This window comes from Zerene cesonia, chromosome 15 (assembly GCF_012273895.1).
Source record: "Zerene cesonia ecotype Mississippi chromosome 15, Zerene_cesonia_1.1, whole genome shotgun sequence".
NCBI classification, from domain to species: Eukaryota; Metazoa; Arthropoda; class Insecta; order Lepidoptera; family Pieridae; genus Zerene; species Zerene cesonia.
The window spans coordinates 3,743,766-3,771,711 of record NC_052116.1 but is presented as its reverse complement, the minus strand read 5'-3'; the positions used below and the strand labels follow the sequence as shown (position 1 = coordinate 3,771,711).

Sequence of the window (27,946 nt, the reverse complement as noted above, 5' to 3'; positions counted from 1 at the left end):
AGCTGAAGTTACTTATTGGGCAATTGAGCATATAACAAACAACAAGCTTTACTTAGTTCACTAAAAGTGAGACATGAAAATATAATAAATATAATACATTTGGACATAAATACAATATTAATATTAGAAACAATAAATATCGTATAAATTTAATAATTTATAGGATATTTTTCATTTTGTGAAAGAGAATACAATTTAGATAAAGGTTATGGTTTATAACAAATAAAACATATTATTGAACACAATATTTATTGAGTATTACACAAGTAAAATGAAAATTTTTAACATATAAGACACATAACATTATCATAATTTGTACTACTTAATATGGCTGACACATAAGATATTGAATTAACTGACTAGGTTATCTGGTAGATATTCGTCTTAAATTGTTTAAAATCACTGAGTAATTTTGTTGAAATGTCACCTGTTTATATACGTATTCATAGCTATTACAGATATATTATATTAGATTATAAGATATTACAGATATAACATAACAATGTATATTGATAAACACAACCTAAAAGTGACAAAAAATAGTTTAACTTTTTTGTTATTTCATGTGTTTGTAGGCATTATTATGTAATGAATATTGAGTATCATCACATACAAAACTTATGAAATTGCTCTCAACGCCGCCTTTAATTAGCTCTGTCTTTATTTCACTTATCTAGTATAACATATTCTATAAAACATACATTATAATTAAATATAGTACTCATGCATAAACCATTTACTAACAAAAAAAACATTGATTACACTTGTCTTTCATCATATTTATACAAATATATTTGTTTTAGTAGTACATTTTCAATTGTATGCAAATTTTTAATTTAAATTTTCAAAAATTCACAATTATCTACCTACTTATTGTCAAAAAACATTTCAATAAAATCATATATCATGCAATTTTACAACAACGATCACCCGCGACGATCTCCACGCATTTATTGGTAAACTATCCCATTTAATCATCATCATCATCATTGGTATTCTTTTTGCTAGAAAGCTTAACAGTCTCAGGTTGTTCAATCATGACATCATCTCGTAGTAGCGAGCCATGCTTCCAATCTGGTGGGTATCCGAACTTCCTGACGTCATCCCACCACTGCTGTTCACCGTCCGCCCAAATGCAGTATACCACGTTGGTACCAACTAGCACGGTGAAGCATACCCAAAACGCCGTCCGCCACTGCACGAGCGTCGACTATGAAATAGTAACAGATGATTAGAGTTCTGAGTTTTATGTGAGTATATTGGAAAATTGTAATTAAATATGGTACTTTTTACAGATTTTAAAGATTTTCAAAGCTTGTTAGAACATATTCAAAATGTCACAAATTAAATATAGTTTTAATTTTATATTTTAATTTTACATCTAGAATAGTACTTTAAAATCAGATATCGTTTAGTCAAAATGATAATGTAATGTAACTGTGTTATGACGATTCAAAAGTGCTTCTATAAGAAGTCTTATTGAATAAATGTTTCAGTTTGAGTTTCAAATAATACATGTAATTGTAACTCAATTTTCTCTTTTTTGGAATCTTTATTCTCTTATCGCCCATATTAGCATGAATTAACTAAGAATTTCGTGACATAAAGATATTTTTTATTGATAAATAAACGAATCCAATAAAAATAAAAACTAAACTAAATCAGTTAACCTTACACAACGACCCATGACAATAATACATAATGTTATGACATTTGGCAACTCCGTATGTTGACTATCCAACTGAGTAAACAACGCGGAATGTTATATCGAAATAGTTTATAACAATGGTGGAAACGTGCTGTGTTTCAAACTGTAGTAACGATTACTCTTATCTAATTCCTAAAATCTTTAATATAAATCCTTTAAATTCCAAATTCAATGATTAAAACCATCTCATATCATCATTGTTAATAGGCGAAAATGAATTGATTCGATTGTCAGAATGGTTATAAATAATCGGATTATATCAGTAAATTCGAAATATTTCTCCTGCCAGACCCAGTCGTATCAGATGATCGACTCGATAAACAAGAACTCTTGTTTTACATGCTCCAATTGAGAATAACTGTATACATTTTTTGAGAAGAGCTGTATTTTATAAAGTATCACAATCTATCAAAATGAAAATTGCTTCCGTAATTAGAACATATGTTTTACATCGCAATTGAAAGTGATCTTTTGAAAAAAAATGGAACAACAAAATCTGTAATAATACATGATGAATCAAATGTTGATTGTGTAACTATAAATTAACTTACAAAGGTAAACGTTGATTTATGAAAATACCTCGCAAAGATCTGGAAATTGGACCTTTTCTAGAAGAAAATACGTTTTAATGGAAAATGTGAACTGTTTGATTGCTATAAAATTGTCTTACGTCTGGAGTCAATAATCCAATAAGGTACGGAGTAATGATGCCGGCGAATGTTGAGGTTGTATTGACGAGAGAAGTCAGTGACCCCGCGTAGTTCGGTGCTAAGTCCAATGCGTTTACCTGAAAACCATATTCTACTATAGAATAACAATTTTGATCAATCGAGACAATTTTTTACTCTTTAAAGGAATCTATCAGCAACATTTCAAATCACTGCGCATTCGGAACTACGATTAATATAACCTCAATTGTTCTTAAATCACTTAAACATATCCGGCGTTATTTTATAATAAAACCTAATTTAATAATAAACCTCGATTATAGTAAGCAATGGGAATTTGCTTAAGCATTACTAGTTTATTGTATACAACATAGATATACGTCTATGCAAAAGATATGAATGGAATCTTACCTTCATACCACTGTAAAATCCACCCATAAGTGCCATGGAGAGCACAAAATATACCATAGCAGCAACTCTGTCACAGCCAGCATATGAAGCTAAGATGATACAAATCGCAGGGCCGGTGGCAGCTAGAAAAAAAATATAATTTAACAAAATGACTAGGAGTTTCTTTATGTTTTGTTAGGCAAAACTAAAATTAAAAATAACAGTTTAAATTCCGCCTTGTATGTTCCACAGAAAATACATATAACCAAATATTTGTGTAGTTATCGAATTAAATATCCAGCTTTTATGGCAATTACTAATTTAAATCAACTAAACTATTTCGACATATTTAAAATATCCAGTTAAACTTCATTGCCTACGTGTGGTATTTACCTTCAATATAATATCTTTCCTTGTTTACCAAAAATCGCATTGTAAAAACAATCGGCAGCAATAAATATGTTCATAATTATAATTACCGATTGTCGTGTGAATAATTCTTCCAGTTTTGATGGTATGCCAGCCTTTTTTGATGCATAAGTCGCAAACAAAGCCGAACACGAAAGAGGACACCCACATAGCAATATATGGCAGGGCGGTGAGGACGCCAGTAGTCGCAATATTGAATTTAAGAACATCATGCGAGTACTTTGGCAAATCTGTTACCATTGTGTAATAGCCCCAGTCGTGGCCAACCTGGAAATAATATTGCTTTAATGTATACGTCTTCAAGGCTTGAATAAAGCTGGGAACTTTTTGGTGTTATATCTGAACTGGCCGCTTCCCGTTTTCGTTCGGGTTAATGCGGGATTAAAAAAATTATAGCTAATGTTTCTTCTTAAAGCTTGATTTTCTTGTGATTTTTCCCTTTGTCTACGCGGGCGAAATCGTGGGCGTAAAGCTAGCTGATTATAAAACAGAGTTGAATAACCGGTACAGATATTTGGCAATACTTAAAAGTTGAAACTGATTGCGTTCGTCTTGGAGACACCCACTCTAATCGTTATATATCTTTATGTCATTGACCTAGCAAAAGTTTCACAAAATGAGAAGAACAGTATACATATTAAATTATGAAACTAATATTTTAATAGAAAAAAACATTCTTCATTAGATTTATGAAGTTACTTACGTTATAAGGTACCAAATTTTATTATTATTTTAAAACCAATTAAAGATTGGAGGAATTAATGATATATAATAATTGTAATTTAAGCCATCTTCTTAAATGACTATCGCCCGAAATAGCTATTGTATCTGCCTGTTTATATCTAGGATTAGCATTAATCTTCGAATATTATGTATTTTCGATTGATCTCTAATACGTGCCAATACAAAAACTATCCTTCAATTGGTTATTGACAAGCTTTTCTCAGAAAATGGATTGCTAGATCAACGTAATATGGTTGCGACTTTTGGGTAACATTAACATTCACCTTATAAAATTTAGCGCCTACAATTAAGTATGTATATTATTTTCAATACTCCAATATGCATTTTACATCTGACTGTTATTAAATTTCAGGCGCTCTAAATTTAATAATATTTAGTAAAGAATTCAATGATCATTCAAATTTCTACAAAACTTATACAGTTCCCTAGATATAATAATTAATCATCTCATAATATTATCAATTTATTTATACTAACGGTCATTATGTCAATAACACTTGACTAACTTTTTGAGATTATTCAAGTTATCATAATAAATAATTGAGACTGCTGAGTTAACTAAAATTCAGGTCAACATTTCGCAATCGTAGTAATAATAATTGTTTTTATATACATAATTATTATAATATAGGTACCTGAAATATATAGTTATTCTGAACATTGCATTTTAATGATATGATTTACTTGTGTTATAAATGTTAGATTTATCGCCTAAAAGACAAATAAAAAAGATAATATAAAAACATTTTTTGCACGAATTTTCGTAGGTATTATTTGTCTCAATATTTTAGTTACAATTAATAATGTTTGCACAAGTCACCACTTAGTTTGATGTATATACGTTTAATATTCATTACGATTTTCAGTTTAAAATAAGAGTCGCAATTAATTTTATTCTTTATAAAATGCTTGAGAGTGCCAGGATTGAACTGATAAAGTTTTAAAATGCAAACTGTACTCAAAGTTTTTCATCCAAATTCATTTGTAAATTAAACATAAAGTCTTATGCAATATTATGTATGCACTTTGTTTCAATCTACAACGTTAGTACATAGAATCATACTCCATAGATTGACAATATAACCAAGGCCTTCTCACGGCCGCTGGTGTCATTAAATACCGCATCTTACGTAACCACATAAAACAGATGTTCTACTATGTTCTCTATGTTCTCAAGAGTTCGATGATACATAGAATTCATAGTATGGGTATTAATAAAAACTTGTCATAATTAAATGTTATAAATAGCACTCATCCATTTTATTTTGATACCTAACTTTAAAAATTCTTCTTAAAATCCTATTAAAATTAGTAGATATTACTACACCAAACTGATAAACTACAAAGCTGTTCAAACATTCCAAGTTATTCCCGTACTTGCAAAAATAATTGCATAATATTTGCCCTCAAATAAATCATGTGCGTTATCTTATCATAATGAACGTAACACTCTATCGTAACAATTCAAAGCAGATGTTTGTAGTATATTACTGGTAATAAAGATTGGATTCGTTTCTGAGCGCGTTCGAATACGAAATTGGCCGTATAAATCGTGGGTGTAGAAGTGAAACCAATAACGTGAATGACTTACAGCGGCCCACACGAGCGCCCATGCGGGCACCGAACGCAATATAGCCTTCCAGGGGACAGGATCCTTTGCGTTACTCGTTTCTGCTGTTGTTACATTCTTGTTTAGATAGCTCAACTCCTTCTTTGATATGTACGGATGAGAGTTCGGCGTTGAGTAACATAGAAGACTCTGAAATGTAAAAAAGCAATAGTACAATAAGCCATTATGTAAATATGCTTAGGTTATAAAAATCGATGTCTAATAAACTGTAAAATAATATTTAGTTTTGTAGTAAAGTAAGCATTTTTCAATTATTGATCAGCAAATACTCATTACATATAATATATTTATGAAATATAATACAGAGAAAGTGTCGCAATAAACACGTAATTTAATAAATGTGGTCAGCTTACCCACAACGTGAACCAAAGTATTCCGAACCCGCCAAAGAAATAAAATACATAAGCCCAGTCTCTGCCCTCAGCGAGCAAAATCCCGGACATAAATGAGCCGAAAATATTTCCAATTTGCGCTCCACCGAATACCAGCGCGCCTTGGAAGCCTCTTTCGTGTGGCGGAACCCATCTAGCCAACATTATCATTAGGGCCGGCATTGTTGGACCCTGAAACACAGTGATCGAAATGTCAAACGTCACGGATGGCTTATCTTGCGAGTTGCTAAACAATCGTATATGGATTGAAGGTGAATTACATTTTGTTTGTTTTGAATAATGACGAATGTCTGCAGTTTTGTTGTTTTAAGTGTTGCGGTTAAAAGTATTGACAAGTAAAATAATCGTGTTTAAATGATACTATAACACATAATTCTTAGAAAAATACCATATTAGTATATTTATGTCTTATGTCTCTTGATAATGAATAGAAACAAAAACCAAATTGATGTAAAAATCAGGTTAAGATTGCTATTTTTTTAAGTATTTGATAAAACGTCAGGAAATTAACAGTGATACATTGTAAGGTCTTTTACTTCATTCCTTGTATTCTGCTGTTATTGGAGTGATAACTTCTTATGGGAGGGTTAACCGCTTCGTTATGTAACGCGTTATGGTTTCAGTCTGTCTAGCTTCCCTTTCTCTCACGCATATGGCAGCGGTAGGCAAGCTCCTGCTCTCCCACTCTAATCCACAGGGCTAGCCATATTTAATTTAAATTATCTACTGTTATGCGACTCGAGACACGGTCGTTTTATTTTACTATTAGAGGGTAAAAATGCAACTATATCGGAGCCGTCTAACTGTACCAGTTCAAGTAGATAGTAAAGAGGTAGTATTTTAAGAAATGTATATTACTTTGTAATTTATTTCATGCCGCAGTCAAACTATAAGCATAAAACACTCAAATGTATTCTGGCTTTGCGTAAAATAAAAAAAATAACAAACCTCTCCCATTCCTTGAAGCACTCGTAAAATGAATAACCATGTAGCGCCTCCAGCACGTATAACGATCGGTGTGAGGAAGGTGAAAAGCGCAGTGCTGAGGAGACCCACTCCCAATGTCCATTTACCTCCAAATTTCTCGGCCAAGTAACCACCTGGCACTTGGGTGGCGGCGTACCCGTAATAGAAGCCGCTCAGAATAAGCCCTTGCGTTTTCTCGTCCCAGTCAAATATCGCATACTGTGAAATCAAATTGAAATATGCACATGTGACGAGAATTTAATTGGTACTCGTTGAATCTTTGTTTTATTTGTTTTGAGTAAAGTTTGACAAATAGAGATCAAATTCAAAAGAACTATAGATTTCTCTTTCTAAACATCCCTCAGCAAATCATAGACATCATATGATTAAAGTAAAATATCTGTCCATTTGTTAAGAACATCAGCAGCACGTCTCCTAATCTTATAAAAATAAGATGGTGTACCTATTGAATGCCTAGAATTGCTTATGGTTATAGTGTATATGGTGTATACGTTGTGATTGACCTACATTCTTATCATGTTTGGAAAATTGATTATATTTTTCTCAAATTTTAATATGAAGCTATTCTTTTTTGGGCATTAATTCATTTAATTGATTTTTAGTTTCATAGCATTGAAATGCTTTATAAAAGAGAAATTTTAAAAGAATAGAAAAAATTTGATCAAGAGGCGGGACTTGAACCCGCGTCTTATTACCAAACCGTAGCAACGCCTAGCCTCTCGGCCAAGAGGCCAAGAGACTCGTGACAAATTTTTTCTATTCTTTCAACATTTATAAATATTATATTCTTTAGAATTTTTATGGCAACCAACGCAGCAATGAAGTGGAAAAAATTGCGTCATCCACATTATTTAACTTTATGATAATACCATTGTGTAACAGGCAATAAAATATATTTCACTACAAAGCGATAAATATTGAATAAGACAAAAGCAAGAGATTTGTTCGGAAAATACCCAACTGCGTCAAACAGACAGGGTAAATAATGTAGTTCCAGCTAGATTAGCTCGAATTTGGTAAGCTAGAGTAATAGCGGCGTTGGTTTATATTTCAGCTGCTTTGGCTTTCACTACACTCATTATTCTGAAATTTAAGACTGAACCGAGATGAAAACATGTTTTATTATCTATTTTTAGAAGAATATTTGGTATTATGATTACATGATTATGATTGTTCGTTGTGGGATTCGACCACTTTTTTCACGAATTATTCATCCATTCCACTGAAAAACTAAAGGTAGTAATCCATTTGCAGAGGGCTTATGCTGCTAGCCATTATGATGTGTGTGTGTTTGTGGCTCTTTCGTGCAAAAACTACTGAACCGATTGCAATGAAATTTGGTACGTAGACAGCTGGACAACTGGAACAATATATAAGCCACTTTTTATCCCGATATAACTACGGGATTGGACTTAAGCGGGTGAAACCACAGGGTACAGCTATAAACTTCTTTTATAAGCTCTAAAAGATTGTTTGTTAAATACTTGAATGTTTATTCCTCAATCAAGCAAATGTCTTACATTCAACCAGCTTTGTATACGTTATTACTATGCAGGAAGTGGTAAATTTAATTTTAATAATCTTTTAACATAAAAGAAATACCGCTTTCCGGATTTCGTTTATTCTTTTCTGAAATATTTGTTAGTGTCAATAGACCAGGATTGTGGCAATTCGCACGAATACAGGGTAACATCTCTCTGGTGGTTGTAATTGACAATATCCGGTGCCTTATCATATGTATATAATTCAGCTGAGAAGAAACAGTCGTTGCCTAGGGCGATTAAAGCCTGCTGACTAGCCATAAAAAATATTATTATATACATTACAGTAACAAAATTCTTATACACTCACGGGTCGTAAAGTGACAGTAGCATTGACTCCCATAATTTCATCGCTGGGGCAAGCATCAGGGTCAAAGTGTTCACTGCTTGACTTAGTACGATTCACCATTTGGGTGATAGCAAGGTTCAGACACACTCGCATGGTGTACGCGTTGCATACACCCAGGAGGCCCATCACTCCGAGGATGTATCTTTGGGGGATGACACAACCTGAAAATATAACCAAATACATAGAATCACCTGCTTGACAAATGGGACGTTAATACCCATATATGTAATTAAAATATATATGTAATTTCTAAATGGAATGCAATTGATTTTAAGGAAGTTATATGGATCGATAATGATCGTTACATTATTTTGTTTTGTTGTATTAGGAAACTTATAGAGTATTGGATATTTACAATTCGACAAATTTAAATTTTTTCATCATCTCTTCGTCACGTCATCTTAAAAGTTTTTGTAAGTTTTGCAAAATTTTTGTGATTTCTATCCCAATCCAACAAACTGAAAATTCTTGAATTATGCGTGGTGTAAACACGATATTTTTTATATAAATGCAAATCAAATAGAGATTGGGAGCTTTGGTTCCGGATAACATAATAATTTTATTATTTAAACAAAAGATATAGATAATACAACCGCCATATTACATGCAAAAATACAACGAATATATAGCAGAATGCATACTAGGAAAATAAATCATTTATTCAGAGAAATAAAAAAATACATTCAAAAACCGGTTAACTAGTTTAAAAATGGACAATCGCTTTGAAAATGCGTTTACTTTTATATCTTGTTTAAATATCAGTCGCATTAAATCTTATGTCGAATTAGTTTCAAAGATGGTTACATCAGATTAGGTTAATGGACCATAATACAGCAATTTAGTGACTCTAGAACACTTTAAAGTCAACATTTTCGGACCCACTATTATTTACCGTTTAAGACACGAGATTTAAATTATTACAATTACTAGCTGTTCGCCCCGGCTTTGCCGGTAGTACATTTCCGGGATAAATAGTATCCTGTAGCACTCGGGAATATATAGCTTTCTTTTGGTGAAAGAAATTTCAAAATCGGACCAGTAGTTTCGGAGCCTTTAGGGTACAAACAAACAAAAAAACTCTTCCTCTTTATTGTATTATTATAGATATATCGCATTTAGTTTCCTCTATTAATTCACTCTGACCAATGTTAATTTTTTTTTTTTTCGTTAGTTAGTGTTTGTTTTTCTTTTACTTCACCGTGGAATAAATTATTTTCCCATTTATGATACACTAGAGTGATATATATAGACTACTATTTATCGTAAAGCTAGTGTTGTTATAGTTTCAAGTACATAAAAGGTATATTCGGTTGGATGGCAGTTTACTGCCGCAAGTGCGATTTTGTTTATTTAAAAGCTTTTAACTCATTATGATACTATGCTGCACATTTCAACTTTATACACCATGCATTTTCATTTAATTGTAATGTCAAGATGATTGTTGTTGATACAGCATCTTACTGTTAAATAAAGAATAATGTAGGTAGTAATAAACTGTTGATTCGTTCTTACAAAAAACTATATTTAATATAATTAAGTAAACATAAAGTAATTAAATATAAGTACTTCCAAATTGGTTTTTATTTTAAATTTGACTATATACAATTTTCTACTAATAATATTAAAAGGATATACGAAAATTTATGTTTGTAGTCCGTATTTAAGTTTTAAACTATAAGACATTGTTGTTAGAACGTAATAAAACAATACTGATATGGCCATGACACCAAAATTACGTTACGTTAAATTCTTAACTATATTCTGTAATTTAAAGGGCACAAATGTATAGGTACTTACATGACCGTAAGGTTCTGGTAAGGGCATTGTCTTTCCGTCGCGGCGGTACCTGTGTCTTTTGTCCCAGTAGGTTATGCGCCTGCGCCTGGTTCACACCGTTTTCTTCTTCCATTTTCAAATATTATGTTCCCGTTGTAGCCACGAAAATAATTTACATGTGGCCTGAAATTTCGTTTGTTTTTAATTTTTTTTTTTTTTGTATATTTTATATGAATCAGTCTCATTTATTTCAATATTTGTATGGAACTGTTTGAAAATGGATACATAACGTCACAAACACAAATACTTATTCAGTCAAGTTTAATGACGTTTTGCGATAATAAATTAACCTTAGATTGATTTATTGCCACTTTGATTTAATAGCTTCGAGTTCGTCGGTATTTCATCAAATTTAATATTTTGAATAATTAATGTACATTATTTTCAAATTTATGATACATAATATATATGAAAATATTTTTAACGAATTGTCGTCATATTTTTAAAGTTGGATAAAGTTATAATAATTATTTCATAAATTGAATTCAATTATAATATGTTTTAGACATATCATTAAAGTTTAAATTTATTTCGATATAACACTCAAAATGTTATAAATCACGATTACCTTTAGCAAAACGAATCACAATCACATAAACATAACGCTAACTACAAAGCACTAATACACACGGGCACCAAGCACTATACGCCAAACGCGAGTATCCGTGGCTTGGCGAACTCTATAATGTATTTATCACTATATTTGTGCGCCTGATCACAGCCTGTATACGCGTGCTGTGCTTGGCCACATGGCGAATATTGGCCTCATCCTAACCCACCATTACCCACGCTAAAACACGAGGTTGTCGGCCTTGACTATTTATCCAGTGAACTGCCTATACCAGTTATCAAGCGAAAACCGTGAAACACCGCTAGTTCATATAAACACACGTAATTGATTAGCATCGCTTCGCTATGCTGATTAAAATGCTGTGATAAACTTAGAATAAATAGACAATTGCGTCAGGTGCATATGCAAGTATGCAGCGTTTATCGTGAAGGTAGAACTATTTTAAGAACTGTCTTTAAGTCAAGCTTGTTTTCAAACAAAGGAGCTTATGTATACAACTATGTTGTTTCGAATATTGAGGGCTTCTTAATTGGTAGTCAATTAGTACTGTCAATTAGGCAATTAAATAAGATATCCGCATATAATACATATAAATCAAGACGAAGTCGAAGCTGTAAGCGACTTTACCTAATAATTATTACTGTTTTAAACATCAAGTAAGAATGCTTGAAATGAGAAGTTATGTAAAAAAATCAGTAATACTTGAATACGCTTCAATTAACTGGCGCTCGGTAAAACAAAACCGCCGAAGCGAGCCTATAAAATGTATTTAAATTAAATGCTATTTATCTCAAAGCGATAACGCATTCTCGAATAAAAACATTTAAAGCTCGTGAGTAGAAAAAATACAACTAGTTTCGTCCCATCGTTTCCCTAGAGAAATCAAATAAGAAATCTCTAGAGCTTTTATCATTTGTTTAACAGGACACTACAAGGTTTGTGTTTGTTTTTTACAAAGGTTAGATTTCGCAACTAAATATCTACTCAAACAAATTATAATTGTCAGTTTCTCGTTTTGAATTTTTACACAATTTAAACATGTAAGTTACTGCTCGTAAGCCATGTGCTATAAAAAATAGATAAGAAATAACAATCAAATAAACAATAAGATGTTTATTAGAACATAACTAAAATCGACACTCATATTCTAAAGAGGAAGAGATTGTTTTTTTGTTTGTCGCGGAAAAACTCAAAAACAACCACTCTATCGATTTTAACAATTCTTTAACCATAGGAAAGACCAACATCAACAGGTAAACACGCGCGATGGCGGGGCTAATGAAATATTCTATAGCTAGCTTTCCATCCGCGAATTCACTTGAATAGTCAAGAGAAAAGATAAAAATTTCGATCCACATAGTTCTTGTCCTCATAAGTTTACTTGAATTCTTTCTCGAGTCTCAAAGTGTTTCAGTACCTTATTACATTATCAACATATCAGTGGTTTAGGTGTTAATAAGGGATATCTGTATATGAACAGAATTATTTCACGTCTATATTATGAGAAACGATAAATGTTTAAATAATAGGAGATACACCAATAAAACTACTGCTAAAATAACATTCAGTGAAAATCGGAAACAAACAAAAAAAAAGATGATAAAAACTTCATGAAGTGTTAACAATATGTAATATGTTGTTATTATGTAATCTGTAAACGACGCATTATCTTAAAATGATAATAATTTCTAGGTACCTAAACAATGATAATTTCTCGATCATTCGATATCTATTGTCTAACTATATAAATAATACTATATTACGTTAACATTTAAAATATACCGTGTGATTGACTCAAAATTAAAAGCAATTTCCATAATTGCTATCACGGCTAATAAATGAAAACTAATATATTGCAAATGTAAGTTGTTAAAACTGTATAAAACAATGTTTACGTTTGCAGTATCATGTTTCAGTTAATTGCGTATACGTATTGGCACAATTTGATATATGTTGCATCACAGCGATAGATACTATGTTACCAACATGTTATAAAATCAATATTCTGTATCCCTATATCATTCATGTTTCATATATATGAAAATCTGTTTTTTTATTTAAGAAAATGATGCCAGCTTCAAGGTTCATAAAATTAACGAAGTACGTGACTGAACATTAAAAGGTTTTCCATTTCAAAATAGCTTATTAATAAGAACACTATTGTATTTGTTCAAAACTTCAAAATTAATTGTTTGTTTATTTATTTATTGTTTTAACTGGCCGCTTGGCCTCGGGCTCGACTTTGCCCGTGTAAATCGCGCATATATCCAACTGTTAAAGAATTTTTCAATTCGGTCCAAGAAGTTCGTGAGATAAGCGCGTACAAGCAAACAAACCCTTAAGTTTAATATTTCTAGTATAGATGGAAGATTTATACACTGCTTTTGTATTTAATTTCATTCAAACTTTAAAATATTGGTTGTCATACTGTTATGACAATATCTGTATCGTAAATTATTTTTCATAGTCCCGTTACCATTACTACACAGTATAAAGCAAAGCACTTTATTTGTCTTTACCTATGCACCTATGTATGATAAAATCTTTAAAACTGCGGATTTGATTTTGATGGGTTTTTTTTAATAGATAGAATGATTCAAAAGGAAGGTATAGATTTATAATAGCATCTATTCCGAATTTAAAGCGTCCGGAGCCGCGGGCAAAAACAATTGTTCAATATGTATGTTATTTTTTAGTATATATCTTAATATTTAATCCAGAAACATATAACATGCATGATTTAGATTAAACATAGCTCTTTAAATGGATATAAATCTATTTAATCCAAATCTATTTGGGTAATCTTTACTATCTCGCGTTGTTCGAATTCAAAGCCAGTTTGTCTATCGTATACTAATCTTCTTATCAGAATGTGGATATATTTTGTTATGTTTTTGGAAAACAAATTATACGAAGAGTAGTGTAATATTTATTAAGTATGACGCAAAATAAACAAGCACAATTTACAAACAGTATGCGCGTGTTTGAATATTATTAAAATTATATATTTAAGTACTTATAATTTGTAGTGTACAATATATTTTATCACTTCAATAATCTTTGCGGCAAATTAAGCGTCCGTTTGTTAGATGGTAAGCGCTCACCACCGCCCATAAATATTTGTAGAGGTAAAGCTTTCTTCAAACATTTGTGTTTTTTTTTCAAACATGCGTTGCCCGCCTTTAAGGGGTAGGTAAGCCATAAGGAAATCTTTGACGAGGGAAATATAGGAATGGACTGGGAAAGGTCATAGAAAGGATACGGGCCCCCGTTTTCTACTCATCACTCGTAAGATAGTACCATTCATTAGCTGCTATTTGATGACTATCTTCGGTGGGGTCGTGGTACCTTGCACGGTGCGCATCTGGGCCGATTCGTGGTGACGCGTGCTCGACTCTTAGATGAAGTCGTTAGTGTGATGTCTTACTTAGTTACTCGATAAAGGATATTTCATACTTTAGTTTTTTTTTGTACATAGTATCAAGTTAAACTATATAATTTTTTAGGTAGTTTTCTTAACTCTTTATGTAATCAACTTAACTTTGTCGAGTCGAGAATATCTTATATCTTTATCGAAAACAGTGCTGGAATATAAATATCTTATTTAATAGTGCAATGTTATAAAATGCACAACTTTAGCAGCTAGGTTTTACGAGACAGCAACAGTAAAGTTTAAGTCCCTACTTGAATAAACAGCTATCGTTTTATTGTTATTGTGATTTGACTTCTGATGGGGACAAACTAGCGTATACAATGTTCGCAATTAAGCCGATCCTTAATCCAGCTTTGGGGAATTTCCCTTCATTAATTTAATAGCAAGCATCTCAAATTTACCTTATGAGGGTTTATTGTCTTATATTTCCGCCGTGATTCATGATTTTTTAATTGTAGAGTTATCTATTACTCCTTTACATTCTCATGATTGTTTTTTTATAGTCATTGTTTTTTTATTATTAGCAGAAAGTCTACATTACATAGAGTTCATTGTCGCACACGGTGAATATGTACACGGAATGTATTGTAATCATATACTACAATCTTAAAAGATTCCAAACGTAAGTAAGTATATAAATTTGATAAAACAGAGCAGAAATCACATTTCGTACAAAAATGTAAATGACCGTTTTATAGTAAATACTCACCACTTAATTTATTTATCTAACATTCCGACATATGAACTATGGAGACTTGATAAAATTGGAATCAGTGAATAGACCTTGAGACATATACAATATCTCAGTTTTATCATAACAGACAATATATCATTACGAAAATTTGCTTATTAAATATGAATTATATTTTCTAGAAACAAATCTATGCATCGTTTTAAGCTTGAAGCAGCGATCGTAGAAAGGATAAATACAAAAAAATCTAATAGATACCTTTAACATGGTAAGGCAGCGTGAAGAAAACTAAATTATTATAATATCATACAAAAAAGTATAATAAATAGAACGATTTACATGTATTCTCATTATTTTATAGTTCATCTTTTTACATTTAAAACACGCTGCAGATCTAATGTGTTTAAAAATAGAACTTAAGTGCCATGCCTCCACCTTGACTGTGACCTTCACGACACCAAAACTTTAAAGGGCAAAAAGTTACAGCACATAAAAGCTATAGTTATACTTTACGGAACAATGGACATGTGATTTTATGACCCGAATAATGTATTATTGTAATCAGAAAACCATATTGTTTTCCAATTATTGAATTCATTCTTTTATTCGATAGCATGAATAAGACTTACGACGTAGACGAGACGAAAAAGTATATTTAATGAGATATATATGTATGTATATTCTAGTGGTTTGGTAAACTGACAATTAATAGAAATCAATTTATTCATAAAAAAATAAAATTCTAATTAAAGTGTAGTGGCTCAGTGGACATTACCTCTAACTTCAATCAAGCCGGCTGCTAGCGTACAAGAAATGTATGTCTAAGAATTAAAAATTCGCCGATATGTGAGTTCTGCCAATCCGCACTTGGTCAGAGCTCTCACAGGAGGCACTGCAGTAGGAGCATATAAAGACTGAAGATAATGATGATGATGAAATGAAAGTGTACAGTTACTTTTCTTCTGTTGATTGTTTATTTAGCTATCTGTATTTTATCAGATAGTATGAACAATTATTAAAATAGGTCATTACAGATCTTAATAAGAAATACAAAATAGAATTATTTTAGACGACACATGTAAAATATGTTTGATGTAAATGATGGCTGTGAATATATTAAATGTTTTTATAACTGTAATAGCTATTACCCATTCACGTGGCCTTCATTCACTAACAAATGAATGATTGCTTAATCACTATACATAACGTGTCTCAAGTTCATATGTTTATGACTGCTTATTCTAGAAAATTCTACAAAGATCTCACTAAAAATGAGCGAATGCGTAAACAAAGATCATAACTCAACAAATAAGCAATCTAGAATCTGTATACCTAGTTAGTATGAATAAAAAATATAATAGATACATGAACTATCAGGCAAAGGATCAAACCTACGCCTCTAGACACAACAGTAAGGTCAACAACCACTTCACTCATCGGGTCATTAAAATGAAAACTCACAAACTTCTTAGTATAGTTAAAATTATGGTAGTTTTCTCATCAAAATTGCAAGTTTATTTTTGGTTAAATATGCTTTGTGTTCAGTTTAGGTATTAAAAGTTTCTAAAACATGCTTTTCATTAATATATCTGTACCTTTACTAATTGATTATTATTTGTAACAAAAAATAGAGACTTCGGTATTCTTATGAATAATTAAAAAAAAAATTCTATTTCCATGAAAACTATTATAGTCGCAGTACAGATACGTGGACTTTTACAGTATAACAGGACTTAAATAGGCATAATAGAATTTGTTGTATTAAATCACGTTAAATTAGATCGATAGAGGTAACCTTCAATATCAGCAATACATCCAATAAACTTATTAAAAAAATATATATAAAAATATAAATAATTTGCCGTAACTTATTAAAAATTAAAACATTACAACAACAAACTCCAATGAACACTTGTCAATAAATCTAAACAAAAATAACAATATAACAATTCTCCATTGTTATTTAGGTGAGTTAAAACACTGTCAATTTGGGACTGTAATTAAATATATACAATATTATAATGAGTCATAAATGGTAATCAGGTCAGTGACAACCGTAAGAATAAAACAGAAGGATATTTGTTGATTATAAGTGTAAACTCGTCTATAATTCATTAACTCATGCCGCACGTAAGCTGTGTTTACATTCGTCTATTAACTCGCGAGAATATTAATTTAACATCAGTTTAAAATAATTAACCCATTTATCTCCAATCTGATTCTATGAATGCAAAATTTGGGTAAAAATAGAGACCATTTATTATCAAACGCTATACAAACGAAATACATAAAAATCATACAAGCAAACATTATTATTTCATATATATTTTTAAAGAGCTTAGTGTTATTTGGCAACAAATGATGGTGTTTACGTATTCTTTTTCTATTTCTGGTTATCTCTATATAATCATTAATATTTAATACTATCACGTACGTTAATACGTTAAGTATATTCTTATCTCAAATCTCATCAAATTTAAACTCTTAAACTTTGAATAACATAAAAGTATATATGACAATGTATTTATAATATTAGTGCCCTTATATGTAATATATATAATAAACTTTTTATATTCAAATATAAGGGAAGCAGTTACTTAACGCAATGTTATATTTTCATTAGTTACGTAACACGTTATGCATTTAACTAAAACGGGATTAGCATACCATGTTATGACGTCCGAAGGTCGTGTCCATCGTGGCTATTTAGTAAATTAGTTCATGGGACGAAAATGCGGCTAATTACATACGCAATTTGTTATTCTAAGTGGTAATTTCACGACTTCCTCATTAATGTGCTTATGACAATACGTACATTCATGAATTTAATTTTTCTCTATACACATTCTAATTCATGATATGAAATTATTCTAAATCACTTTTGCGCTAAAACTAATTCAAAGAGTTCACGTTTAATCCTAAAATACGTGGTTATAAAATTATTAATAATATTCGTGTTTTATTCGTGTTTTTTTTTTCCTGACATCTATTGGTGAATAATAATACTATTTTGCTTCGTAGATAGCTGGATAACTGAAATAATGTCATATTCGTGTTTTATTCAGGTTTTTTTTTCTGACATCTATTGGTGAATAATAATACTATTTTGCTTCGTAGATAGCTGGACAACTGAAATAACACATAGGCACTTTTTATACCGATATTCCTACGGGGTACGGTTACGCAGCACGCTTACGCGGTTTCAACCGCGGGTCACAGCTAGTTATTTATAATATCTGCTAACAAACATGGCTTCTTGGTTTATAACCGCTAATGGTACTTTCCATAAAATGTTATTTAACTTTATATTTAAGACGAGTACGAATTGAACGAGGCTTCAAGTTACATTGTGAATAATTAAATACATCCTAAACCTTTCACCTGTCCTACATAAGGGCATATTCATTGTCACGACTTTGGAACTTAATTATGGATTATAATTTTACTTTACATAACACAAATATGACATTATTTATCAAAGGCTGTTCTGCGTCCTAAGAAAATAATTTATTCTAACTTCATTATTTTAATAGAGTTACTATCAATTATATTACCAATGATAGGTATTATACCGATACGTTTTTATGTCTGTCAAAATAACGCAAAACTATAGAGCAATTTCAATATTATACTAATTTCATATAATAAAATGTATGTTTGAGACCTGATACCAAAACCAAAACTCAAAATTATCAGAAAGATTCTTAAAATATGCAAGAAACATTGATAGACATCAAAAAGCAATGCTAAAACTTGAAAACTGAGAAAAGTTAACAAGGCAAGTTCTATGCATAGGTTATAACCACTTTAAAGTAATAGTGCATTCGCAATACCCGATGCAATGCCATTAAATGGCGCCAGAGTTTCCTGTTATTTAAGCCGTGTGATATACCAGCTGAGCTATGTATTCTTGAATTAAATATGATATTGGAAAATAGATATCTAGTATATATATCTATTTTCTAGTATATATATCTATCTATTATATCTAGTATATACCTTTTGAGGCATTTTTTACATTTTTATTTTTGTTACATACAGCTTACACGGTATAGAAGTGAATTTTCATTACAAAGGAAAAACTTTTTTTTTGACAATTACTCTGTATGTTTAAATCAAATTTTATAAATACTATGACTATGAGCAAAGGTTATCTGTTCTCTCCAATTTTATGTAAGTATTTCTCGAGGTAAATGTCAGCTCATATATCCATAAACACTTTTTAGCTTTGAAAACCTAAACTGAGAGACATTTTTAAATAACAGAAAATATCGTGCCAACGTCTGACATCTCGGCCACCCGTGATCTCGTCTCAGCAATCGAATTTCTTCTACTCTTTCGTATTTATGTAAAGGACACCCCCGACGTTGCCACGGTACGGCGAATGACGTGGGTTCATAGATTTTTCATAGATTTATTTAATTACGGTATGCTAAACTGTAAGTAATGGTCAATGGGACCATTGTGGGGCACCTTCCCGTGGCGGGATCACGGTTGGTTTGGTTGGTTTGGTTTTTTTATTTCTGTTTTAATTGTTTATTTAAAATTTATCGTTCAGATAAATTTTACGTTAATTGTATTTTTTGAAAGATGCAAACTGTTGGTGTTATGTAACGGATACTTGCATAATAGTATTTTAAATTATATATGTTACGTATTATGCATTAATAATATTCAAAATAAACCCTCTTTTAGCCCCAATGTTCTACTTGTTCCGGAATTAAAAGTGCGATAAAACAATACATATAAGCTTTACTAGTTAGTTTGTTAGTATAGCTTTATTTATTTTTCGCTTATGTCTTCAAGTGGATCATAAACATAATCTATTAATCCCGCAAACATGTCCTACCTAACTTATTGCGTAATATAGAATACTTAATGATATTCCAACTTCCAAGCGCGTATTACAATACAAAATTGATTTTAACACTATTTTTCAACTCTATGTCTCTTTTCACTTTAATCACAAGAAAAAAACATTCAAAATGTACTGATAAGTATTAATGAATGTATAACTAAATGAAACCGGTCTTTTATATCCTAATATAAGATTATTATGCGAATGTTTTCCAATGTCTCTATTTACAAAATGATGCATCGAAACAAGAGCATAAATCTGATAAAAATTATGAAGCTGTATTTATAATTCGCTGTATTTTTTTTTTTTCGTTTTGTTTCTCAATAATTCTGCCGGTTTTCATTCGATTGACGTGAATAACGAAATGATGTTATTTGGTCCCGTTATAGATTCGGGAGGGGTACCCCTTCCCCAGGAACGACTGAGACCTGTCTTGTTAAAAAACATTTATTGTTAATTTAATGTACGAAATAGGGTTTTCGTCGAAAATTGTTCGTTTTTTGAAAATACAATTGCAAATTATCTTCATCAATTTAATGGTGTTTAAATATGTAATTTTATGCCTATAATTAAATCGACTTTGAAGAACTGCATACCAGTCTGTAGTCGAAAAGCCCTAGCCAGCCATTATATAACACGAACATTTATCTAAATTATACGCAGGTAAGACATACTCCCTAATCGGAATTTAAGGTTCTTTATCTTTCCGCTTTGTTGCCATTGCGTAACAATAAAATTTGTTGTAAATAAAAATTCAGATAGGTTATAGACGAAATACAAACTTCATACATTATTACATTTAACTGATCAAACTGCAACAATTTTATAAAAAATTATAGCTATATAATATGCATAAGAAGTCTACCCTGTCCACAGAATAAAAAGTAGGTACGAAGTAATTTAGCTAGAAAAACAAGTGTAACATAATTCATTTTTAATACCAAACTTGCTACAACTATCTTACATCGCTGTTTTATGACCCAATAAAACACGTACCACTAATCTCTTATAAGCAAGCGATCCTTTACACAATCAATATTCAAATCAAGCCATTAACAATGTCGACTTAATTCATTATACTATTTTCAAGGATATTACGAATTGTATTCGTTTCACGTTGCTAATCCGGACAGAATTAAAGATTGAATACGATATATACATTTTTAATAACAGCCCTGTGGACTCTGCATTTATATTACACTAGTTATATACAACCGGTTCAAAGATTTAAGCAATATTTTACCTACAATTTAAGGAGTTATTATAATTACTAACTATTTGAGACGTTAAAAAATATTATAACGATCATGATATCATTTTTTAAAAGCGAAATGTCTTGGTTGTGTTTGTTCTATTGTTATTTGTATCAGTATTCTTTTTTCTGTCTAAAAACGCAAAATGTATCGTGAATGTGGTTCAATCAAGTGAGGACTGGGTGCATGATAACAACGCATAGTATTCATTTAGACACCAGTCTCACATTTAATTATTAGTACATATATTTTTGTACTGAAATAAAATGTACTTATTTGTACTGTTAATGTAAATTGTGAAAAAAGAATTCAATTTTTTACTAATTTTTGTTTATATATTTTTAAGAATTAAAAACCCTATGCGATAAGTTCTTCCAAAGAATCACATAACTTACATAACTCATTATATAATATTACATATATCCTTTGCGCTTCACACTTCGTTTCCCTAAAGCGATCTCGCGCTGTTACCCAAGCGATCCACTGCAGTGTGAAGGGCCAGCTGAGGAACTATGAGTTAATATTTTAAGGAAATTACTGTGAGCTGCAATATAGAACTGTTAATATCATATAAGTCGTATTATTTGATAATGCTGGGCAGTCAGAACTGAATAAATACTCGAATTATGTCTAAAATTTTTTTAGGTCGATTCAGGTAGTAAATGTCTATCAACTCTTCAAATTTTCTCAAATAGAAATATGAGTTAACATTCATTTATAAGCTATACGTATTAAATTAGATAAAGAAACATTATTCTTCGTAAAAAATATCATATAAGGAAAAAATTAAGGACATTTACACAGACAACTTAAAGAAAATTTTGCGAAGACGTAAAAACAAATGATATATATGGCGCTAAACGAGGCAGGCGCTCAGTGCACGCAGCAAAACACATGCAGCACTGATTTTCAATGACCCCTCTGTTGTATTGTTAGGTCTGTTTGTGTTATTTCCGCATTTGTGACCACCTTCAATAAAGAAATATACAAGTGACAACATGCGCGTGAATCTTAATTACTACCAACAGGATAGTACCTGTGAACAGGAAACGGTTTGTTTATAGAAAACTAGCTTTTACCCACGGCTTTGCACGCGTAAAATTCGAATTAGTTTAACAGATAATGTATTTATGAACCTTCCTATTGAATCACTCCAGCCATTATAAAAAATCTCATACATACATACATCATGCATACATACATACATACAGAGAGAAGCGACTTTGCTACATACAATGTAGTGATGACACATCATTTATGACTTTTTCTAATAGCCCTTTTTGATATTTTGACCTTCGGAACCACCGACAACGACAAACGGACATTAAATATAAGAAAATCAAACTAATAATATAATTGATGCTTTTAATTTATATTTACAATTAAACATTTACACTAGCATAATTCTTCAAAGATTTAAAACGATATCACAAAGTACAACTCTATCACACATTTTTATTCTATTTCTTTATCAAATTATATAAATATTAAGTAACTGTGTCCGATTTAAGCTACCTAACTTAGTATACTTAGCACACACAGGCAAGGCTATAAAATATAAATATCTTTCATTGATGTACACAATAAATAAATTAATAATATTAAGTCAAGGACAATCCTACTTGTAACAACCATAAAATAGGTACATAAAGGTTTCTGTTGTAATTTTTTATTTAATTTATAACAGCAAAATAAAAAAATACATAACGGTATCTTATTTCACAGCATATTCAATACTGGTAAATGTTAGTTTATAATATGAGTTAATATAATCTTAAGCGTCTCTTAACATATAAATTCAAGCTATTATTCACATGGCACTAGGAAAATTCCTTCAAAAAATTACCGTATAATACTTTACAGGCTTTTCAACTGAAGTGAAGTTGCGATTTTGAAAATATTACAAAAGCAACATTATTGCTTAAAAACGCGCAGTGAAATATTTTATGAAAAAAAAATCTCAAGCGTTTGCAGATGCATAAAAACATTTGTGCGAACATGCACTTCCTTTTAATCAAAAAACGCTTTTTATAATTAAACAGTAAAAGCCCTGTCGTTATTGTTCGCAGACAGCGAATTCGTGTCATTTACGCCAGAACAAAACTGCGCAATTTTAATTCATTTTGTATTCTAAAACAGTAGTTTAATTGCGCTAAATTATTTATATTAATTCTTTTAAAACATAGCATTCATCAAATCAATGCAATTACATAAAACATTGCTACATCGTAATTATCGCTATTTAATCTATACAAATAAATATATATGTTCAATTTAAGTGTCCTTACGAGTACATTCTAGAATTATTCTACAAAGTCGTGCCTTCTGCTTCCTTCTTTTTGCTCTTCTCTTTGTCATCATCAGACATTTTTAGTGGGCCGTGTTTCCAGCCAGTGGGGTAACCGTGGCGTCTGACGTCATCCCACCATTGTTGTTTGCCATCTGCCCAGATTATATAAATTATGTTGGTACCGACTAGTACAGCGAAGCAAATCCAGAAGGCGATACGCCATTGGGCTAGTGTTGACTGAAAATAAGAAAAGAATTGTTTTAATACTTATATGTTTTTTACATTGGTTCTACACTTTTTGGTTTAAAGACATATTCTATATCTAAATATTCAGTTAATATTCGATAACCATTTATAAACAAAACATTTCACGGAACCTACATTTATTATATACGATAAAAACTCAACATAATGATTGCATAAAACTAAAATAATAAAATTAATTTAACTGGGATCGAATATTGTTTCGAGGCAGTTCCAATGTGGTTTGCGGCAACATGTGGGAATGAATTATTATGACATGTTTAAATTTGTTGTTACGTTTAGAAAATGAAATGGTTTTGTTAAGTATTTTAATAATTGTAGCCAGAAGATCTATGTATAAAATATGAACTGTTGTCTTAATTAATGCTAATAAAATATAATGTTTAGATGTTACCAACGAATACAGTTTGTTTCGTCGTATCATTAATAAATAAATAGTCACTAATTAATTAAGGAAACCATTTCAGTAAAGTATAAATACTGTAATATTATTCCCACTAATTATTTGTGTTATAAATGCAAAAATAACTCTGTCTGTCTTTTCTTCACACGTAAACCAATGAACGCATTTGAATTAAGTTTGATAAAAAAAATTGTGAGCCGAGAAAGATCAAATGATAGTATTGATCTCAAAAAACCAAGGTAGTATCGTACATAATAATAATGCGATAATATAAATATAATGTAATATTCTTTGCAAAGTGATCATTGTATTAATTAATATGCCAAAGAGAAAAGAAGTTAGTTACATATAAGTCCCTTAAAGAAGACTATAAAAAGTTTTTCAAATGGCGTGTATTTTACGGTCAAAATCCAGGTTAGTTTCAAATGATGCATAAGCTATATATGGGCTTAGCGATACCATACACCAATGGGCTATAAATCCCAACCGAGACCGAAAAAACGAAATAAACATTTGTTGGATACAAATCGGGAATGATGGCAGCATTTGTAACCATTTCACGGCCCGTTTGGTTGCAATACCATTGTTTCTTATTCCATTACAGTAGTATAAAATTGCAATTCTATTTCTTTTCACGTGAAAAACCTTATAGGTTTCACGCTTTTAAGACATCCTTGTTCGATTCTAGCCTAACGCACTTCGACGAGTTAATGATAATCAATACGAATCAAACAAAATATTTCAATCACTATTAAACTGTAAAAATAATATATTTAAGAAAACAAATAATCTACGTTAAAATGTTGGATGTAACTAATTCATGTAAACGTAAGTAACGAGTACGTGGAACTCACTAAGCTTACAAGAGAAGCATATATTTGTACGAAAATAAGATAAATTTAAACTACATAATACATCATTGGTACTTCAGATTCTCTCCTTCAAACTGTATATAATAGATAACATTTAAATGTAGTTAGCAAGACTTGACCAGAACGTTTCACAAGATATTGATACCACAAGGGTAATCTCAAAGCAAAACTTCACCAAAATCTTGCCAGTTGATCTCAGAGCTGACATCGAGATCGGAACATCTATTATCTTGTGAATTTCGCTATTGTTATGGGCAAAGTCCTATCTTTAGTAACTCGAAGACTAACTTCTATAATTTTGAAAAGTTATCGCATCGTTAAAATATGTTAACCTTTAACGATTTTAGAGGGTAAATTGAATTTCTTTAGATGAAAATAAATTGATTGTGTATAAACTGCATACGTGTTTTATATATGTGATGTTTTTGGTATGTTTTTACAAAATGTAAGTTTATTTATGTGCATATAAATATAAAAATATAGATTAAAAACTAAGATTATGTTGCTAGTTAGAAAACCTAGTAAAGTTACTCCATCACTGTGCTCATAAAATTATACGTACATCGGGCGTTAAAAGTCCAATCAAATACGGTGTAATTATCCCTGAGAGAGTTGATGTCCCATTGATCATAGCTGTCAACGAACCGGCGTAGTTTGGTGCTAAATCTAATGCATTCACCTGAAAGAAAACAAATTTCCAATAATATATTTTACTTTCTTTACTTACACTGCTCACTCGTGTTACATATCCTGTAGCTTTCCTCCATAAATGGACTATCTAATAATGAAATAATTTTTCAAATCGGGCTCATAGTTCTTGAGATTAGCTTCAAACAAACTGTTTTTATTATAAGTACGTAAGTACGGATGCTCAGTTAAGTGGTAAATTGTGATTGGAATAATAATAATTGTTAGAAGTATTTAAATCGTAAATTTTGTGTAAAATGTTTTGTTTACATATAATGAATGTTGAATAATGTTTTTATGTATTAATGGAATGGATATATGGAAAAATAGTTTTTTGCGCATATGATATTATTTTCAACTGTATTGTCTTGTCTTAATTGTACTTATGTTTTAATTGTGGTACTTTTTGTTTATTTTTTTTCTGTCTTGTGAAATCAAATAAATGGTTTCTTTTTTCTTTCTATTTATATTAAGTATTTACACACAAAAACTTATAGTCTCTTAATTACAAGAACTTATGATACTTAAATACAACCAATAATAATACAAATAATAAACAGGCTGAGGAAGCAAAAATTACCTTCATCCCACTATAATATCCACCCATTAGGGCCATAGAGGCTATAAAATATGCAACAGCTGCGAACCTGTCACAGCCAGAGTATGATGCGAGGATTATACAGATCGCCGGACCAGTGGCAGCTGTAAATATTCATTTGTTTTTAACATAGATTTAGACATACATGTAACATCTTGATGTAGGTAAGTGTAGCAATTATTTAACTTTTCGGTGCTTATCAAGTTTCGGTTAATTAAAGTATATCATATAACTAGTCTTTTACTCCCTGATTTTATGAAAATTTTATGGGCAAATAGAAACTCTGTTAGTCTTATTTCAATTAGGATATCGACAGAATGTATATTCAAGTTATTTCCAATTCGAATTCCTTTTATGGTTTTTTTTATTTATTAAATCATTATATTCTTAGAAGAAATAGTAATAGTATTATAGCATAAATTTAATAACGAGTACAAAGCAATTTCTGTTTTTACTTATAGAATCGATAACGGTTAAAAAAGTGAATAATTGAGGTGGGGTAATTAGAAAAAGACATAAAATACTTTTTTTCAGTTGTATCTAAGTAATTAGCCAAGTTTTTAATGTGGCAGAAGAGCACACTTTGGCATGAAGGGGGCCAGCTCGCACCGGGTAAGTTCCACAATCCCCACCGTTCGAGGTCCGTTTCCTTTTCCTTACCCTACCCAGATCATTCTTTCCTTATCCTTTACCCCTTAAAAGGACAACGCATTCGCAGAAGCTTACATCTCCGAATGTTCATGGGCGGTGGTGGTCGCTTACAATCAGGCGAACCACCAGCCCAGTTGCCTGCTGCGACATAAAAAAAGTAATTAAATAAATAAAACAATATGTCATACCAATGGACGTATATATGATTCTCCCCGCCTTTATAGAATGCCAACCGCGCTTTACACACACATCGCAAATCCAGCCAAAGATAAACGACGATACCCACATAGCGAGATATGGTATTGCTGTTAATGTACCGGTGGTAGCGATGTTGAATTTCAGGACATCCGTCATGTATTTTGGTAAGTCGGTGACCATTGTATAGTAACCCCAATCGTGACCAACCTGAAATGTCAATACTTACGATTTATATGTAATTCTTGTATGGTTTTATATTACTTATAGAATATGTTTTTGAAGATAAGTTTCAATGCCGTATCTGCAGTAAATAATGGTTTTCAAAATAAAAATCACTGCATCCATTTTGTTTAGCTTTTGTTTTTTATTTTTCTAATAATAATCATAACTGAATAGTTATTAAAAATGTTAATAAAAGGGGAACAAGTGGATCAAATAATCTTAATATATGTATATAAATCTCGTGTCACAATGTTTGTCCTCAATGGACTCCTAAACCACTT

At 31.0% G+C, this 27,946-nt stretch overlaps 2 protein-coding genes across 2 annotated transcripts in view; both read right to left on the bottom strand.

The window, feature by feature from the left end:
- Positions 1-267: 267 nt before the first annotated feature.
- On the bottom strand, positions 268-11,500 carry LOC119832389 (putative inorganic phosphate cotransporter). Its single transcript, XM_038356061.1, has 10 exons — positions 11,243-11,500; positions 10,636-10,797; positions 8,800-8,999; positions 6,910-7,146; positions 5,923-6,132; positions 5,531-5,698; positions 3,246-3,462; positions 2,788-2,909; positions 2,379-2,495; positions 268-1,210 (listed from the first exon to the last, which is right to left on the bottom strand). The coding sequence occupies exons 2-10, from the start codon at positions 10,745-10,747 to the stop codon at positions 971-973; spliced, it is 1,623 nt and encodes a 540-aa protein (XP_038211989.1). The 5' UTR covers positions 10,748-10,797; positions 11,243-11,500; the 3' UTR covers positions 268-970.
- An 11,331-nt stretch (positions 11,501-22,831) lies between these two features.
- Positions 22,832-27,946, bottom strand: part of LOC119832390 (putative inorganic phosphate cotransporter) — a 26,219-nt gene continuing 21,104 nt past the window's right edge. Inside the window, exons 7-10 of the mRNA XM_038356062.1 lie at positions 27,434-27,650; positions 26,577-26,698; positions 25,872-25,988; positions 22,832-24,007 (exon numbers count right to left, since the gene is read on the bottom strand). Coding sequence (XP_038211990.1) covers positions 23,789-24,007; positions 25,872-25,988; positions 26,577-26,698; positions 27,434-27,650 — 675 coding nt within the window. The 3' untranslated portion in view covers positions 22,832-23,788. The remainder of the gene's footprint in view (positions 24,008-25,871; positions 25,989-26,576; positions 26,699-27,433; positions 27,651-27,946) is intronic.